At 38.9% G+C, this 17,951-nt stretch overlaps 1 protein-coding gene across 4 annotated transcripts in view; it reads left to right on the top strand.

The window, feature by feature from the left end:
* RABEP1 (rabaptin, RAB GTPase binding effector protein 1) overlaps positions 1-17,951 on the top strand; it is a 94,044-nt gene that overhangs the window by 51,247 nt on the left and 24,846 nt on the right. For 3 of the 4 annotated variants that reach the window (XM_040243668.1, XM_040243669.1, XM_040243670.1), the window contains exons 6-8: positions 5,474-5,609; positions 7,969-8,147; positions 10,421-10,552. In XM_040243668.1, the coding sequence (XP_040099602.1) occupies positions 5,474-5,609; positions 7,969-8,147; positions 10,421-10,552 (447 nt within the window). Of the gene's footprint in view, positions 1-5,473; positions 5,610-7,968; positions 8,148-10,420; positions 10,553-16,282; positions 16,751-17,951 lie in introns of all 4 variants that reach the window. The other variant, XM_040243667.1, reaches the window with a different exon arrangement.

Raw genomic sequence — 17,951 nt, forward strand, 5'->3', positions numbered from 1 at the left:
TGTGTTATGCAAATCCAAATCTCTGACCATGGATTATTAATTATTTACAATAAAACATAGTTAAGGTAAATGTCTGGAAATGAAAATAACTCATATGAGAAAAGGAATTATAAAATATTTAGGGTGATTTGATATTTTACTTAAGAATCTAAAAAAAAGAACAATAGTACAAACAGTATGAATGGAAGGAAGTAATGCAGATAAGAGCAGAAATTAGTGAAATAGAAAAGCAAAAGGAAAATTGAGAATGTAAATATAATGGGGAAAAAATGGAAAAAAAAATAAGAAAATGGAAAAACTTGTCAACCTGATAAGACTAATCAGGAAAAAAAGACAACAAGACTTAAACCATTAGAAATGAAGCAGGGAAATAACTACAAATCAGTCGAGACTTAAAAATAATAAATACTCTGAGCAATGTCACAGCAATAAATTTGAAATGCAATAAGATTGATGAGAAATTTTCTAATGAGAAATAATTAGCCAATATTGTCTCAAGGTATAATACAGTGGAAAAGGTCAGTTTTCATTCCAATCCCAAAGAAAGGCAGTGCCAGAGAATGCACAGTTGCACTCATCTCACACGCTAGTACAGTAATGCTCAAAATTCTCAAAGCCAGGCTTCAGCAATACATGAACCATGAACTTCCAGATGTTCAAGCTGGTTTTAGAAAAGGCAGAGGAACCAGAGATCAAATTGCCAACCTCTGCTGGATCATCAAAAAAACAAGAGAGTTCCAGAAAAACATCTATTTCTGCTTTATTGACTATGCCAAAGCCTTTGACTTTGAGGATCACAATAAACTGTGGAAAATTCTGAAAGAGATGGGAATACCAGATCACCTGACCTCCCTCTTGAGAAACCTGTATGCAGGTCAGGAAGCAACAGTTAGAACTGGACATGGAACAACAGACTGGTTCCAAATAGGAGTATGTCAAGGCTATATATTGTCACCTTGCTTATTTAACTTCTATGCAGAGTACATCAGGCAAAATGCTGGGCTGGAAGAAGCATAAGCTGGAATCAAGATTGCCGGAAGAAATATCAATAAACTCAGATATGCAGATGACACCACCCTTCTGGCAGAAAGTGAAGAAGAACTAAAGAGCCTCTTGATGAAAGTGAAAGAGGAGTGTGAAAAAGTTGGCTTAAAGCTCAACATTCAGAAAACGAAGATCATGGCATCTGGTCCCATCACTTCATGGGAAATAGATGGGGAAACAGTGGAAACAGTGTCAGACTTTATTTTTTTGGGCTCCAAAATCACTGCAGATGGTGACTGCATCCATGAAATTAAAAGACGCTTACTCCTTGGAAGGAGAGTTATGACCAACCTAGATAGCATATTCAAAAGTAGACTTTGCCAACAAAGGTCCATCTAGTGAAGGCTATGGTTTTTCCTGTGGTCATGTATGGATGTGAGAGTTGGACTGTGAAGAAGGCTGAGCACCGAAGAATTGATGCGTTTGAACTGTGGTGTTGGAGAAGACTCTTGAGAGTTCCTTGGACTGCAAGGAGATCCAACCAGTCCATTCTGAAGGAGATCAGCCCTGGATGTTCTTTGGAAGGAATGATGCTAAAGCTGAAACTCCAGTACTTTGGCCACCTCATGCGAAGAGTTGACTCATTGGAAAAGACTCTGATGCTGGGAGGGATTGGGGACAGGAGGAGAAGGGGACGACAGAGGATGAGAGGCTGGATGGCATCACTGACTCGATGGACCTGAGTTTGAGTGAATTCCGGGAGATGGTGATGGACAGGAAGGCCTGGCGTGCTGCAATTCATGGGGTCGCAAAGAGTGCGACACGACTGAGCAACTGAACTGAACTGATGTAGTTAATACCTATTAAAGAAAGTGAATTTATAGTCGGAATCTCCTTTTCTCCTGTTTGCTTTCCTCCAAAAGACATTAGACTCAATTAGTTTTGCAGGCAAGTTTGTTCAAACCTCTCAGAAAAAGAATCCTTATATTTTACCAACTGTGTTAGAGAATAGAAAAAGAGGGAAAGCTCTCAACTCATTTTATGAGACTTATATAACGTCATTAGAAACAAACTCACTAAAAAGTATTAACAAACAATTGTAGATCTATCTCCTTTAAGAATACAGAAACAAAATTTTTCAGCAGAGTAACTTAAAAAAGCAAAAAAGACATCATGATCAAAAAGGGATCGTCCTGGGTCTTCCCTGGTAGTCTGGTGGTTAAAATTGTGTTCCTAATGCTGGGGGCACAGGTTTGATCCCTGGTCAGGGAACTAAGATTCCACATGCCATCTGGTGCAGCATGTGGCCAGAAAAAAAAAACAAGGGAGATCTTTCCAGTAACTTAGGATGATATATCACCAGAAAAATCTATTATTTTTATGTACCACATAAAGAGATTATAGGAGAAACGTAATATATTCATCTTAGATTTAGAAAGGCATTTGATAAATTTAAACACCCTGTAGCGACTTCACTTTCACTTTTCACTTTTATGCATTGAAGAAGGAAATGGCAACCCACTCCAGTGTTCTTGCCTGAAGAATCCCAGGGACGGGGGAGCCTGGTGGGCTGCTGTCTATGGGGTCCCACAGAGTTGGACATGACTGAAGTGACTTAGCAGCAGCAGCAGCAATAAATAAAGGGCTGTTTATCAAACCTTCAGCAAACCTCAAACATCATCGTAAATGTTTAGCAGTCTTACTGTTAATGACAGGAGCAATATGAGGAAACTCGTGCTCAGTGATTTTGTTCAGACTGCTTATGTGGCCCTAGATGACACAGTAAAGAAATGAGGCATCAGTTCAGTTCAGTCGCTCAGTCGTGTCCGACTCTTTGTGACCCCGTGAATTGCAGCACGCCAGGCCTCCCTGTCAATCACCATCTCCCGGAGTTCACTCAGACCCACGTCCATTGAGTTATTGATGCCATCCAGCCATCTCATTCTCTGTCGTCCCCTTCTCCTCCTGCCCCCAATCCCTCCCAGCATCAGAGTCTTTTCCAATGAGTCAACTCTTCACATCAGGTGGCCAAAGTACTGGAGCTTCAGCTTTAGCATCATTCCTTCCAAAAAAATCCCAGGGTTGATCTCCTTCAGAATGGACTGGTTGGATCTCCTTGCAGTCCAAGGGACTCTCAAGAGTCTTCTCCAACACCACAGTTCAAAACCATCAATTCTTCGGCACTCAGCCTTCTTCCCAGTCCAACTCTCACATCCATACATGACCACTGGGAAAACCATAGCTTTGACTAGATGGACCTTAGTTGGCAAAGTAATGTCTCTGCTTTTGAATATACTATCTAGGTTGGTCATAACTTTCCTTCCAAGGAGTAAGCCTCCTTTAATTTCATGGCTCCAGTCACCATCTGCAGTGATTTTGGAGCCCCCCAAAGTAAAGTCTGACACTGTTTCTGCTGTTTCCCCATCTATTTCCCATGAAGTGATGGGACCAGATGCCATCATCTTAGTTTGCTGAATGTTGAGCTTTAAGCAACTTTTTCACTCTCCTCTTGCACTTTCATCAAGAGGCTTTTTAGTTCCTCTTCACTTTCTGCCATAAGGGTGGTGTCATCTGCATATCTGAGGTTACTGCTATTTCTCCCGGCAAGCTTGATTCCAGTTTGTGCTTCTTCCAGTCCAGCGTTTCTCATGATGTACTCTGCATAGAAGTTAAATAAGCAGGGTGACAATATACAGCCTTGACGCATTCCTTTTCCTATTGGAACCAGTCTGTTGTTCCATGTCCAGTTCTAACTGTTGCTTCCTGGCCTGCATACAGGTTTCTCAAGAGGCAGGTTAGGTGGTCTGGTATTCCCATCTCTTTCAGAATTTTCCACAGTTTATTGTGACCACACAGTCAAAGGCTTTGGCATAGTCAATAAAGCAGAAGTCGATGTTTTTCTGGAACTCTCTTGCTTTTTCCATGATCCAGTGGATGTTGGCAATTTGATCTCTGGTTCCTCATGAAATGAGGCATAGCAACTGGAAAGAAAGCAGTGAAACTGATTTTTTTTTTTTTAATGGAAAAGCAGTAACATGTTGGACATACTGAATTTCCTTTACCCTCAACTGAATTACCCCTTCTCCAGGTGATAGGGAAAGTGCCTGATGAGAAATCAGCCCTTTGTCATGCTTGGTTAGTGCGTTTCTGATTGGCTGACAGCCTTCAGCAAAGCATCAGATGGCAGCTTAAGTAATCATTTTAGTCTGTGACTAGGACTGAAGATTACTGAATAATCATTTTTAGTCCGTGACTAGGTCTAGGAGTGAAGATTACTGAAAACAGATCAGCCAGCTATTTCAAGTTGGAGAAATGGGAAGATAAAAGGCAGAAATATGACCTTGAAAGTGAAATGAGACATAACCATTTGAAAAAGATGAAAGTTACCTAGCCAAAATTTAGGATGGACAATTTGTAAGGAAGGGAAGAGCAAGTGATTCTTACTTGGGGCAAAATTACAATTTATTTTGGTTATTGGTATTGTTTCAGATATTAGACTGTATTGTTAATACTTGAATATTATAGTTAATTATTTAATAGAAATAAGACACTTTAAAAAAGATGTGATTTTTAAAAGTACTCTGCACTTGGCCTTCAAGTGTCTGTTTTTATTATGGTATGAGTTTGTTTTTTCCATCACGACTTCCCCTTTTTTCTTTTCATGAATTTATGCCTATGAAAATGTCTCCTTTTTGTAAATTTAAGGCATCTGGAATTACCTCACCAGAAATTAAAGAAAAGCAAATTTACAAGAGTATGACACCATTTTTATATTTAGGAAATATACTGATTAAAAACAACAAAAATAAAAAACAAAACCACAGTAACCTGGGTTCACTGAGTATGTGATAAAATGAGCACATGTGTGTATTGCTCAGGGAGCAGAGATTGGAACCACCTTTTTAAAAGCTAGGTACAAAGATGTTATGTATAATCTCAGTTGCATATTCACTTTGGTGATGATTATGGATAATGCCTACTATTAATTATTGTCAATTATGTTATTTTCCTGGGCTTCCCTGGTAGCTCAGTTGGTGAAGAATCCTCCTGCAATGCAGGAGACCCTGGTTCGATTCCTGGGTCAGGAAGATCTATTGGAGAAGGGATAGGCTACCCACTCCAATATTCTTGGGCTTCCCTGGTGGCTCAACTGGTAAAGAATCCTCCTGCAATGTGGGATACCTGGGTTCGATCCCTGGGTTGGGAAGATCTCCTGGAGAAGGGAACAGCTACCCACTCCAGTGTTCTGGCCTGGAGAACTCCATGGACTGTATAGTCCATGGGGTCGCAAACAGTCAGGCACGACTGAGCTGGGAAAATATATTTTCCTAGTTTTCTATAGTAAGTATGTGTTTGTTTTGTAAACTTGGTGGTAAATTTAAATATATGTAAATATAAACGTAATTTTCTTTCAAGACACCTCCAGAACATTATGCCTAAGGTAGAAACTGTTGGAAGTTTTAGTTTAAGAGAATTGCATCTTTTTCAGGTGAAAGAGCTGAATCATTATCTGGAAGCTGAGAAATCTTGTAGGACTGATCTAGAGATGTATGTAGCTGTTTTGAATACTCAGAAATCTGTTTTGCAGGAAGATGCTGAGAAACTTCGGAAAGAATTACATGAAGGTAAATATATATATATATATACACACACACACTTTATATATTTTTAATCTCAGTCTCTAAGAGAACTGTGTAAGTAAAATTTGGTATTGATTAATAACGATAACAAATACCAAAATGCCTGTCCAACATGTTAGTGATTCAGTTTAAGCTTTACAGTTGGTTTGAAAAGGTATTTGGATTTTTGGTGGCTTCTTGTTACTCCGGGACCCCAGTAAGAACTCACAGGTCCTAAGCTCTGGGCAGACAGGGAATATGAAATTTCTACTTAAACTGCTTTGCCCCAGACCGATTTTGATGGAGACAAATTAGCAAAAGTGAAAATGGGACTAAGAGGGCAGGTGGTGTATTCTGGTGTTCTTAACTAACACCCCTGTTTATAAGAGATAATTTTTATTTTGCTAACCTAGTAGCAGAGTGATGCAGAAATTGACTCTGATTTTTCAGGATAGGAGAAATAGGCTTATCCTTTCCCATTAAAATATACATTTGTCTTTAATTCTTCTAATGAATCTTATATACCTGAGATTCTTAAACTTGTTGTGTCACAGACTCCTTTGGCAGTCTTGTGAAGCCCTCTCAGAATAATGTTTTTAATACATAAAATATATAGAATTATAAAAGAATTATAAAACAGGAAAATATAAATAACTGCAATCTTATGCTGTAGTAATAAATGTACTGTTTTATCAGTACATTAAATAACAAGGTCCAGTACCAGGTCCAATAACTACTGTAACTTTGAAGTGTGATGAACATAAATAATGAGATATCTGCAACAACTGTACTAAGATACAGAAGTATCTATGACTTTTGTTGGTGACCAATTCATGGGTATTGTTACACTTTTGTGGTTTGTTGCCTATATTTTATAATTGAAGGAAATGCTAAATTTCAGTTAGGGGTTAGTGAAAATAAAGATCTAAATTTTTATCTAAATGTAAATGGAATTCTTGAAATATTATACTTGTTGCAGCTTATACTAGTAACATGTTTTAATGTGAAAATTTAGGACAGTGGTCATGGAAAATATAGTTCTTTCATAAAAAATTCATGGAAATTGGGTTTTTTATCCCAAAATAGTAGGGATACTGAAATTAAACAAACTTACAGAATTATTTTATAAAATGTTATTGAATTAACCCAAAATTGAGTCTTTGGCTTTCAGAAAATGCTTTTCAAAAGTGCTGCTGCAGTCAAAAAGACCCTCAAACTCTGAAAGAGTGTCCAAAAGAAATAGGAATTTCTGTTTAACCTATATGTCCCAACCCCTTCCAGCAATAGTGTAAGACTACCAAACCTTCCTAATATGCCTGGGACAGCGTCTGAGAAGCTTCACTAAAAGGAGTAAAGGGATAGAGTAGTTTCTACTGAAACAGCCATACCAAAAAACAGTATTTACATGAAAAGAAGATAGTTAAAAATTAAGCAGCAATTTTGTGTCTTCTGTATCTGGCTTTTCCGAAGGGTTTTAAATTTTACCTTCTAGGGAGTTAAGTTTTATAGCAGTGTGGAGGGTAGGATAGAGCGGTCCAGACAAGTGGCAGGAAGAGTAATGGAGGGGCCCCTGTTGTGGTCGTCTGTGTCCTAAATCTAAGGCAGAAGGCAGAAGATGTCTGTCCTATTGAACAGGAGGTAGCCTTATTACAGGCCTCTGTCACAGTTGAATGTGAGGAGGAGTCAGAAGTGTGAGTCATCTTTCAGGTTTCTGGCTTGGATGACTGGGTGGATGGGCTGATAGGTGATACCATCTACTCCTTTTTCTGAAGATGGCTGAGCTGATGAATGTTGATAACAGAAGCGTTTACAAAGATTCTTTGACTTATCCTGAGAGGTCAAACTAAATGGGCTCAAGAAGGATTCCTGGATAACAAGTTTATTCAGAATGTATTAAATTAGGAGTGGTGACTGTGCATTTGGCTGTAAAAGCAATATTTCCCAAAATGTATTCCCTAGAACATTTGTTATGTGAGTGGCATTGTGGAAAAGACTTTTTGGTAAAATAAATTTGGGAGGTATTGTATTATGTATCACCTTATAAGGGAACATAGATAGACTTAAGACCTTGAGTTCAGAGTCCTGCAATAAAGAAATTTTCATTAAATACAAAGTTTCTAAAACTTACTGAGCACAGAAATCTTTTTTCACATGTTCCTCTTCCTAGGAACACACTCTGAGAGACTCTACTTAGAGGGGTGGTGTGGGGACAGCTGCCTTGATCTACGGCAGTTTGCCCTGGGTTCTTGTCAGAGACAGAATCCCAGACTGGACGACATTGGCCAGACCTGGCTTGGTAGGCCTATGTTAAAGAAATTGCCTACCATTAAAATTCAGTGTTTTTGACTGGGGGATTCCTAAACAGTTTGCCATCTCTTGGAGCAAGAGCGACAACAACACAACCAGTTGAAACACACGTGGCAGAAGGCCAATGACCAGTTCCTGGAGTCTCAACGTTTGCTGATGAGGGACATGCAGCGAATGGAAATTGTGCTAACTTCTGAACAGCTTCGACAAGTTGAAGAACTGAAGAAGAAAGATCAGGTGAATAGTGGTTTTGTAGGACTTGTTTGCTTTGTCAGTAAACCAGCCCACCCCAGCGTGCGATCGTGTATTATTTCATGTGTATTACATATTGACTTAAGCCTGAAACAAGGTTGATGTATTCCATTTCAGAAAACATTATAGCTGTATTTGAGGGATTTTGTTTTTCAACTTTAGAAATGGCCTCGTCTGGGTGGGTGGGAAGGAATGATTTAGAAATGACTCTTCAGTCTGCAGGTGCAGTAGTGCATATTTCTGAGACAGTCTTTCTCTATAGTTCTGTCTGCTTTTCAGACGGAAGTCTGAGAAGTTTAAAGCCTCAACTTGAGGATTTAGGTTCTAAAGTACAGATCTAATTGTGTTAATCCAGGCCATGTCCTCTACTCCAGTACTCTTGCCTGGAAAATCCCATGGACAGAGGAGCCTGGTAGGCTACGGTCCATGGGGTCGCGAAGAGCTGGACATGACTGAGCAACTTCACTTTCACTTTTCACTTTCATGCATTGGAGAAGGAAATGGCAACCCACTCCAGTGTTCTTGCCTGGAGAATCCCAGGGATGGAGGAAGGAGCCTGGTGGGCTGCGGTCTATGTGGTCACACAGAGTTGAATACGACTGACGCGACTTAGCAGCAGCAGCAGCAGGCCATGTCTTTCTTGACATTGCTCTAAAAGTCTTATTAGAAGGTAATGGGTGAGGATGGAGAGGCTGAGTGGTGTGAAAAGATAGGTGTCTAGAGTTCTACATACCCAGCATCCTGTTTGGTTATCTTAAAAAATTATTTAAATTACATGAGTAATACATAAATACATTCTCATGTTAAAGTACTTTGTTTTAAATACAAAGAGAGAAAATAAAGTGATAAAATTAAACTCTCCCTTGATATCTCACACACCTCCCTTCCCAGAAATAGCCACTTTTTTAATCAGGAATAATCCATTTGGAAGGTAGTATTCAAGACCATTTCTTTGTGTTTACAAGTGTATGGTTAGGTTTGTTTGTTCCCCATACAGCTAGAATCATGGTATAAGTATTTATTCTGTAGCTTATTTTTCTCATAAGTGTCATCTTGGATATATTTTTCAGAGGTCTGTCTTATTCTTGTTAACTGGTAGCATCGTGTACTGTAATTGATTTAATCCTCTTTGTAGTGGGCATCTAGATGGTTTCTTTCCTTTCTTTTGGTCATTTCAAACAGTTTTACAGCTAATATACTATGTTGTATATATATTGTGTATACAAATACTTCCTTAGGATAGTGTCCTTAGGAAAATAGTTTCTTAGGATAGCTATTTAGAAGTTTTCTAGGTATTGTAACAAATATTTTAAGTTACCTTGTATAGTTTAGGTTAGATTTTGTTTTTTCGGAAGTTTCTTTTTAAATTTCTTCTCTATCTCTTGTCTGACTCATTCACCTTGTATGTAGACACAGTCAACTTGAGGATTTAGATTCTAAAGTACATATCTAATCATGCTCTTTCTGCTTCCCATTAGAATAGTCTAAACTCCAGAACTGGTCATTTAAGGCCTTGTGCCAGCATTGTGCCAAAGCTTTATATGTAAACTTTATCTCATGTGGTTTTCAAAACAGATACACACAAGAAAACTTTCCACATGAGACAGGGACTGATGACATATCTGAGGGTTGAGCAGTCTCTGATTCTAGAGTCTAAGCACTTAATCATCATCCCTTTCTCCATGTATCTTGCTACTCGTATGCCTGCTCTTCCATGCCTCTACCTCTTTTATGTACTTTTTCCCCTGGAACCCTTGCTTGTCTCAAAATTGGCAGACTCATCTTACCAGTTCTTCCAGGTCCAGCTGAAGTGTTACTCTCTTTGGGCCCCCTTTCTGGCTGCCTTAGGTGAAATCTTTATTTTGTTCTTCTGTAGAACCTTGTACATACTTGAATAGTAGTCTAATTGTGTTTGTCCCTCACCACTGGCATATTTGGGTGGGGGTCATTCAGGGTATTTTTCATCTTTGTTTAGTGAATTGTTATCAACTTTAATAATTCATTTGTATTTCGTATTAGTTTGTACATGTTCCAAATGGATGTGTAATGCCATAACTTTTTCCTGTTTGTTTCCGTAATAACCTGAGGGAACATTCTGTGTTAATTTTCTTTCTTGGATCACTTGAAGAAGAGGAGGTGATTTGCTTTCTTTTTTTTGGCTTTTCACATAGTGTACTTCTATATTTGTTTTGAGTGGTTAAAGAACCATTCAGTATACATTACCTGAGTAATATATATTTTTTCTTCCTAATTTTCAGGAGGAAGATGAACAGCAAAGACTTAGTAAGAGAAAGGATCACAAAAAAACAGATGTTGAGGAGGAAGTAAAAATACCAGTAGTGTGTGCTTTAACTCATGAAGAATCTTCAGCTCAGTTATCAAATGAGGAGGTACAGTGACCCTATAATTAAAATCATTATATACACAGTATTTCCATTTTTAGCTTCTCATACATTAGTCAGTTACATTGTTCATTTGGGAAGTGTGTATACTAATAGGTGAAAATTAGATAAACTAACTTCTATATTCAATTACTTTTACAGTATTATGCGTGTGTGGTGTGTTAGTATTATAGGTCTGTTTGAAACGTGTAGATTCTCTCATCGTCTATGAAACAGATTTTTTTTTCTAGTGGTTCCAAAATTAAAATATTAGAAGAAAATTTAAGTAATATCTGCAAAATCATTTCTGATATGAATAAATATTTCTGATACGTTCAGCTTTTGTTTAAAGGAAAAGAAATTATCTAAAGTATTGAAACAATTCTTTGTGGCATGTATTTGAGTGTTAACAGGTATTAGGTATTAAGCCCTGAGAACAGTGGGTGGGTTTGGAAGACTGTGATGGGGTAGGGTAGGACATTTCTGGTATTGGGAATGGGTGCAGTAGAGAGACCTGGAGGTGGAAAGTGTAAGGCGGTGTTCCTGTGGCTTCCTCACCTCTCACCCACATGTGGCAAGTGCCTACTCATTACATTTCCTGTTTTTAGCCTGTCCCACTCCACTGTACCCTCAGCATTACTATCAGATTGGTTTTGCTTAAGTGCAGCTATAGTCAGGCTACTCCTCTTCTCAGAACCACCACTCAGTCACATTATTTACATAAGTAAGTACAAGGTCCTTACTCAGATAGTCAAGACTCTTCATAATATGCACTCTGTTTTAACCACATTGGTTATCTTGTTGTGCTGTACTCTCCACCTTACATGTTGGTTCCTTCACCTGGAATGTTTACCTCCCTCTGCCTTTCTGAGTTCTGGAATCCTTCTATTCATCCTACAGAACTCCAGCTAAATACCTCCTTTCAGGAAAGGAAATGCTTCTGTTAATTGACTTTAGGGTAAAAAACTAAGGTCCCCAGCTTGCCATATAAGAGCCTTACTTACCATGCTCTCCGCTTCATCACAGCAGAGCTTTCTACTCGCTGTCCATGCTCATGTGCATTGTCTCCACTGTCTAGAGTTTCATACTCATTCCCCCACCTCCTTTCCCTGCCTGGTGAACCAGTTTCAGTTAAATTGGATACGGATCTTGTCTCACTTTCAAAGGTATCATGTTTGTGTTTAGTTTGCAGATTTATGCTGAACCATGTATAGTCTACTTCCTGGTGGCTCATATTTCCATGTTTATGGATTATTTGACATTGAAAAAATGCTTTAAAAAAATCCTAGTGGACACTGAAAAATATGATGTAATTGTTTTTGTACATTCTCTGTGTTGGCTCATACACTGGGAACCTTGGCCTGATTTTGCTTTGTGCTTTTTTAAATAGTTAGACTTCCAAGAGAATGTCTCAGTTTTTGGGTACTGCCAAATATTATGTGGTTTCTGCATCATGCAGTCCTGTGTCCAGGAATGTTTGGGAAAGTTTCATACTTTTAAAAAATATTTTAGCAGGAAAACAGGAAAGGGAAATTTGTTGTGATTTACATTGAGTGAAGCGCTTAAAATTTTTTAATTCCGTCTTAACAGATTTATACTAAATGTTTATAATATTATTTTCTGACACTGAAATCTCTTATAGACTTTCAGATTTGATGTTTTGCAGTTTGAATGTTGAATGTATACTTGTTTTGTATTGAGAATCAGTGACAGTTTACCTTAGCCTGTTGATTTAAAGTTAATATGGACTGCTCTGGAGACTTAATTAGATAATAATGTATTGCTAAAGACACTTAGAATGCGTAGGACCCATATCTTCTTTGATCTAATGCTTAGAATATGCTTTTGTCACTACAAAAGTAATATATACTTATTATGGACAATTTGGAAAGTAGAGAAAGTCACACCAAATAAAAATAACTGATAATTCTACTACTCAGAGATACCACCGCTAACATTTTGGTGTGTACCTCTCCTTTCTTTCTTTTTCCATTTCCAAAGGTAACATATGTGTTTCTATTTGTCCTTTTTAAACATAATACAGATTGTAACTACATAATGTTTTATGTACATTTCCCACTTAAATCTATTTATAAAGGTTTTGGTACATCAGTAAATGTTTTCTTTGAAAATGTTATTCAATTACTAACAGTATTTCAGCATGTAAGTATACTGTAATTCCTTAATCTCCTACAGATTGGTTTGTGCCCAGGTTTTAATTTCTAAAGGTAACTGAGTGATGACGTAGAGAGATACATGCCACTGAACAAAAGTTTTAACCTCACAGCTGCCTAGACATGAGCGTCATGGCACACCGTGCAGAGCCACATGGTGGAAGCCCCATCAGAGCTGGTCATGAAGCAAGAGCAGTAGCAGGGGGAAAGCGTGAACCACAGCTATTACTGGGATTTTCGAGGGAAAAGCAGGGCAGGGTAGATCACATAGGACTGGCTAGTTGTTGTAACTCCAGTGGGCTTTGGGGCAGAGAATCTGTCTTCAGTTTTCTGGTACCTGGCCCTGGGTTGATTTAGGGCAGGGGAAATACTGGCTTGGTGGATAAGAGATAAAGGAGTTGGTTGGGGGTGTTGACTTGGGATTGGTTGATTTGGATGTGAAAGACATAGTGATAAGCAAGTTGTTTGTTATTTCTGGGAGTTAGCTAAATTGGAAGAGGCAGTCACTCCTCAGCCAGCAAGGCCTTCAAAAGGTCAAAAACATCATAAAATATAGAAAATAAACATAAGTTGTTTCATTTTTCGCTAGTAAAAATATATTTCATTAATATGATTAATGCCATAATGTTATTATATATAATTCTTTGTTGTATAAAAATCATGGGTTTATCTGATTACTTCCTTAATGTAAGTTCTTGGGAAAAGAACTGCTGAGTTTAAGAGCATAAACAAACATATTGTTGAATCATCTTTCAGAAGCACTAACAGTTTATACTTCCCTACAAGTCCATATTCCTTATAAGTAAGTTGGTTTTAGAAAAGGCAGAGGAACCACAGATCAAATTGCCTACATCTGCTGGATCATCGAAAAAGCAAGAGAGTTCCAGAAAAACATCTATTTCTGCTTTATTGACTATGCCAAAGCCTTTGACTGTGTGGATCACAATAAACTGTGGAAAATTCTGAAAGAGATGGGAATACCAGACCACCTGATCTGCCTCTTGAGAAACCTATATGCAGGTCAGGAAGCAACAGTTAGAACTGGACGTGGAACAACAGACTGCTTCCAAATAGGAAAAGGAGTATGTCACGGCTGTATATTGTCATCCTGCTTATTTAACTTCTCTGCAGAGTACATCATGAGAAATGCTGGGCTGGAAGAAGCACAAGCTGAAATCAAGCTTGCTGGGAGAAATGTCAGTAACCTCAGATATGCAGATGACACCACCCTTATGGCAGAGAGTGAAGAAGAACTAAAAAGCCTCTTGATGAAAGTGAAAGAGGAGAGTGAAAAAGTTGGCTTAAAGCTCAATGTTGAGAAAACTAAGATGATGGCATCTGGTCCATCATTTCATGGGAAATAGATGGGGAAACAGTGGAAACAGTGTCAGACTTTATTTTGGGGGGCTCCAAAATCACTGCAGATGGTGATTGCAGCCATCAAATTAAAAGAGGCTTACTCCTTGGAAGGAAAGTGATGACCAACCTAGATAGCATATTCAAAAGCAGAGACATTACTTTGCCAACAAAGATCTGTCTTGTCAAGGCTATGGTTTTTCCAGTGGTCATGTATGGATGTGAGAGTTGGACTGTGAAGAAAGCTGAGCACCGAAGAATTGATGCTTTTGAGCTGTGGTGTTGGAGAAGACTCTTGAGAGTCCCTTGGACTGCAAGGAGATCCAACCAGTCCATTGTAAAGGAGATCAGTCCTGGGTGTTCTTTGGAAGGAATGATGCTAAAGCTGAAACTCCAGTACTTTGGCCACCTGATGTGAAGAGTTGACTCATTGGAAAAGACTCTGATGCTGGGAGGGATTGGGGGCAGGAGGAGAAGGGGATGACAGAGGATGAGATGGCTGGATGACATCACTGACTCGATGGACGTGAGTCTGAGTGAACTCTGGGAGTTGGTGATGGACAGGGTGCCCTGGCGTGCTGCGATTCACGGGGTCACAAAGAGTTGGACACGACTGAGCAACTGAACTGAACTGAAATACTGCTCTGAGCACCTTGGTCTCTGCTTCTTAAAAGGCCCTCACAGCTTTTTGCCCCATCCCTTTCCCTCTTCAGAGTGACAATGGCATTGTGTATGATAGTGTTAGATGTTGGGTCTTTTATAAGCTGGAAGAATGCATTCTCATCCCAGTTTCTATGAGGCTGCTTATCTGGGACCTTTGCCATAGCTTGCTCAGTATATGCTAGATTTGTGTTCCTTGGCCATCTGAATTTCACATATTAGAAAACCTTAAAAAAAAATTTAGAGAGAAAGAACTGGAGGAATTAACATAAAAGTTGTCAACTTTGTATTATGCCAAGTAAGGATATTTTTAAAACATTAAAAGAAATGTATATTTTAGTCTTTTATAGTTCATAAAAGTAAAGACATTAACAGCAAAAAGTAGAAAGGATATTATTTTAAAAGCCAGTTATTTAAATTGAATAAATTTAATTTTTAGAAAAACTTGCTACATTTTCCTTGTTTTCTAATTTTCCTACTAACTGTGCTAGAATGGTACTGCTGTGCTTTTTGACTTTGGGAGTGTGCTGCACCACATTAAAAAAAATTGAAATAAAATTCACATAAAAATAAACCATTTAAAATGTGCAATTCCATGACCTTTAATATATTCACAGTGTAGTGCAGCCATCACCTGTCTTGTTTCAGAACATTTTCATTGCCCCCAGAAGAGACCCCCATATATCATTAAGGAGTCACTCCCTACTTTATTTTCTTTTTAGCCTCTGGCAGCCACTAATTTGTTTTTGGTCTCTGGATTTGCCTTTTCTGGATATTTCACATGGATGGAATCATTCAGTGTGTGACCGTTTGTTTCTGGCTTCTTTCACTTGATGGACGCCTTATTTAATGTGCTGATTACATCTTGCTTGAAACTTGGTTTCCAGCATACAACATTCTCCTCATTTGCTTTCTATTCTGGCTGCTCCTTCCTCTGTCCATCTCCCAAATGGACAAAAGTGATGTTTCTCAGGGCCTTGCCCTTGGTTTTCTTCTCATTCTGCAGACTCATCCAAGGTGTTCTGATTTGCTGTCATAATTATTACTGTATGGTGTGGTTACTCCCAAATCTCTATCTAAAGATTTCTTTGTCCCTCTGCTGGGTGGAAATCTCCACTTGGATATACAGCAGGACCCCATGTTCAATAGACCCAATACTGAATCTCAGGAGACCTTCCTGATTTCCTGTGTCTGGGCTGAATTCCTCTCCTTGAGCTTCCAGAGCATTCAGTACATAGCTTAAACCTGTCATCATTTTATCAAGTATGATATTCTAATAGCCTGTTTACTTGGTTCACTTGTTTATTTTTTTCATGAAACTGTAAGCATCTTGGGGTCAGAGATTGCTCACAGTTGTATCCTGAGTGCTTGGTTTAGGGCCCAGCATATAGAAGACAGTCAGTAAATGTTTGCTCAGTGAATAGACAGAGGCAGCATACGAAAGACTGTCATGTGTAACATGTGGGAAAATACTTTATAAAATGTGATAGTTTTTCTCTTTGAAAATAACAGGAATTGTCTAACTTGGCAATATATTTTCCCATTTCAGGAACATTTAGATAGCACCCATGGTTCAGTCCATTCTCTGGATGCAGACTTACTGTTGCCATCCGGGGATCCTTTCAGTAAACCAGACAATGATGTGTTTAAAGATGGACTCAGGAGAGCACAGTCTACAGATAGCCTGGGAACTTCAGGCTCGCTGCAATCCAAAGCTTTAGGCTATAACTGCAAAGCAAAATCTGCTGGGAACCTGGACGAATCAGATTTCGGACCGTTGGTAGGAGCAGATTCGGTGACTGAGAACTTTGATACTGCCTCCCTTGGGTCACTGCAAATGCCAAGTGGGTTTATGTTAACCAAAGATCAGGAGAGAGCAATCAAGGCGATGACACCGGAGCAAGAGGAGACAGCATCCCTCCTGTCGAGTGTCACACAGGGCATGGAAAGTGCTTATGTGTCCCCCAGTGGCTACCGCCTAGTCAGTGAGACAGAATGGAATCTCTTGCAGAAAGAGGTGAGCTCTCCTCCTGGCTTTGCCTCTTGCTTGCTCTGAGGGATCCTGGGTAGCTCTGAATTTATTGTTCATTCAAGAGATAGCCCCTGGAGCCAGTGCTCACACTTGTTGCCAGAAAATGGGTGTTAATCCGTGTTGTCTGACCCTTACATTTTCTGCTTTCGCTGTTCCAGGTGATTATGACAGAGAAGGGAACTTACTAGCTGATTGTGTTGAGTATAAACATTACCTGGTGTCACACATCTTCAGTTGGAGTGATCTGCCTGAATAGCATAGCTAAGTTTGTGTAGCCTGAATTTGTTTTGCTTTGTAGTTTTGCATAATCTCAGTGTATTCTAGGATTCATACTTTCATCTTTCTTTGAGGTCTGTACGATGCTTATCACTAGTTGATGCTGAGGGTTTAATGTGGGGTTGGAAAATATGGGAGAGAAGAGAAGGCAACCTTTAATGAGGTTAATTTTCCTGCTAATAGTATTTGCAAACTAAGAAGTAAGATTAGGAGAGAAAAGCTTAAATATGTAGTTGCATAGTGCTTTACAGATTACACGCCCTTTCACATACCTCTTCTCTTTGACCTTCTTGATAATAATGAGACAATCAGGGTATGATTTTCTCCAACTTTAGAGATAAGGAAACTGGCTCAGAAAGGTCAAGTGAGTTGCTCAAATTTCCCCTTTGACTTAGAGGCAAAACCTGGATTGGGATTCATGTTTTACAACTTTCAGTGGTTTCTTTTACTCAGGGCTACTTTTCTTTAAAGAAACTTGGTTAGCAGGTGGAACAGCTTATTAAGGCTGAAAGAAATTATTCTCCTTGGGCTTATGCAGAACATGTGAAAAGGTGCTACTTAATTGTTTCATACCTGCTTTGTGCTTGGAGCTGGTGAAATGGTTAATTGGCACTCCGAGCTCCCGTCTCCTCTTGTTGGCTGGTATCTATTTAAATTGTGTGTGCCACGGTTTAGTACCTTTTACTTTCCTTTTGTTTCCCCCAAATGTGGTAGTTTGGGGTCCCGAGCCTCTTGGTGATAAAGTTGTGTCCCTTGTGTTCCTATCATACTTGTATGGGACTTAGGATTTTTTAGAATTCAACTCTATATTATAACTTCTTGCCATAAGTCCCTGAATAAATTGTTTACTCCGTTTTCTACTTTGAGTAGCATAGGTAAGACTACAAGTATTCCTCGTGTATGTTTTGTG

The sequence above is a fragment of the Oryx dammah genome, unplaced genomic scaffold, assembly GCF_014754425.2.
Source record: "Oryx dammah isolate SB20612 unplaced genomic scaffold, SCBI_Odam_1.1 HiC_scaffold_8, whole genome shotgun sequence".
NCBI classification, from domain to species: domain Eukaryota; kingdom Metazoa; phylum Chordata; class Mammalia; order Artiodactyla; family Bovidae; genus Oryx; species Oryx dammah.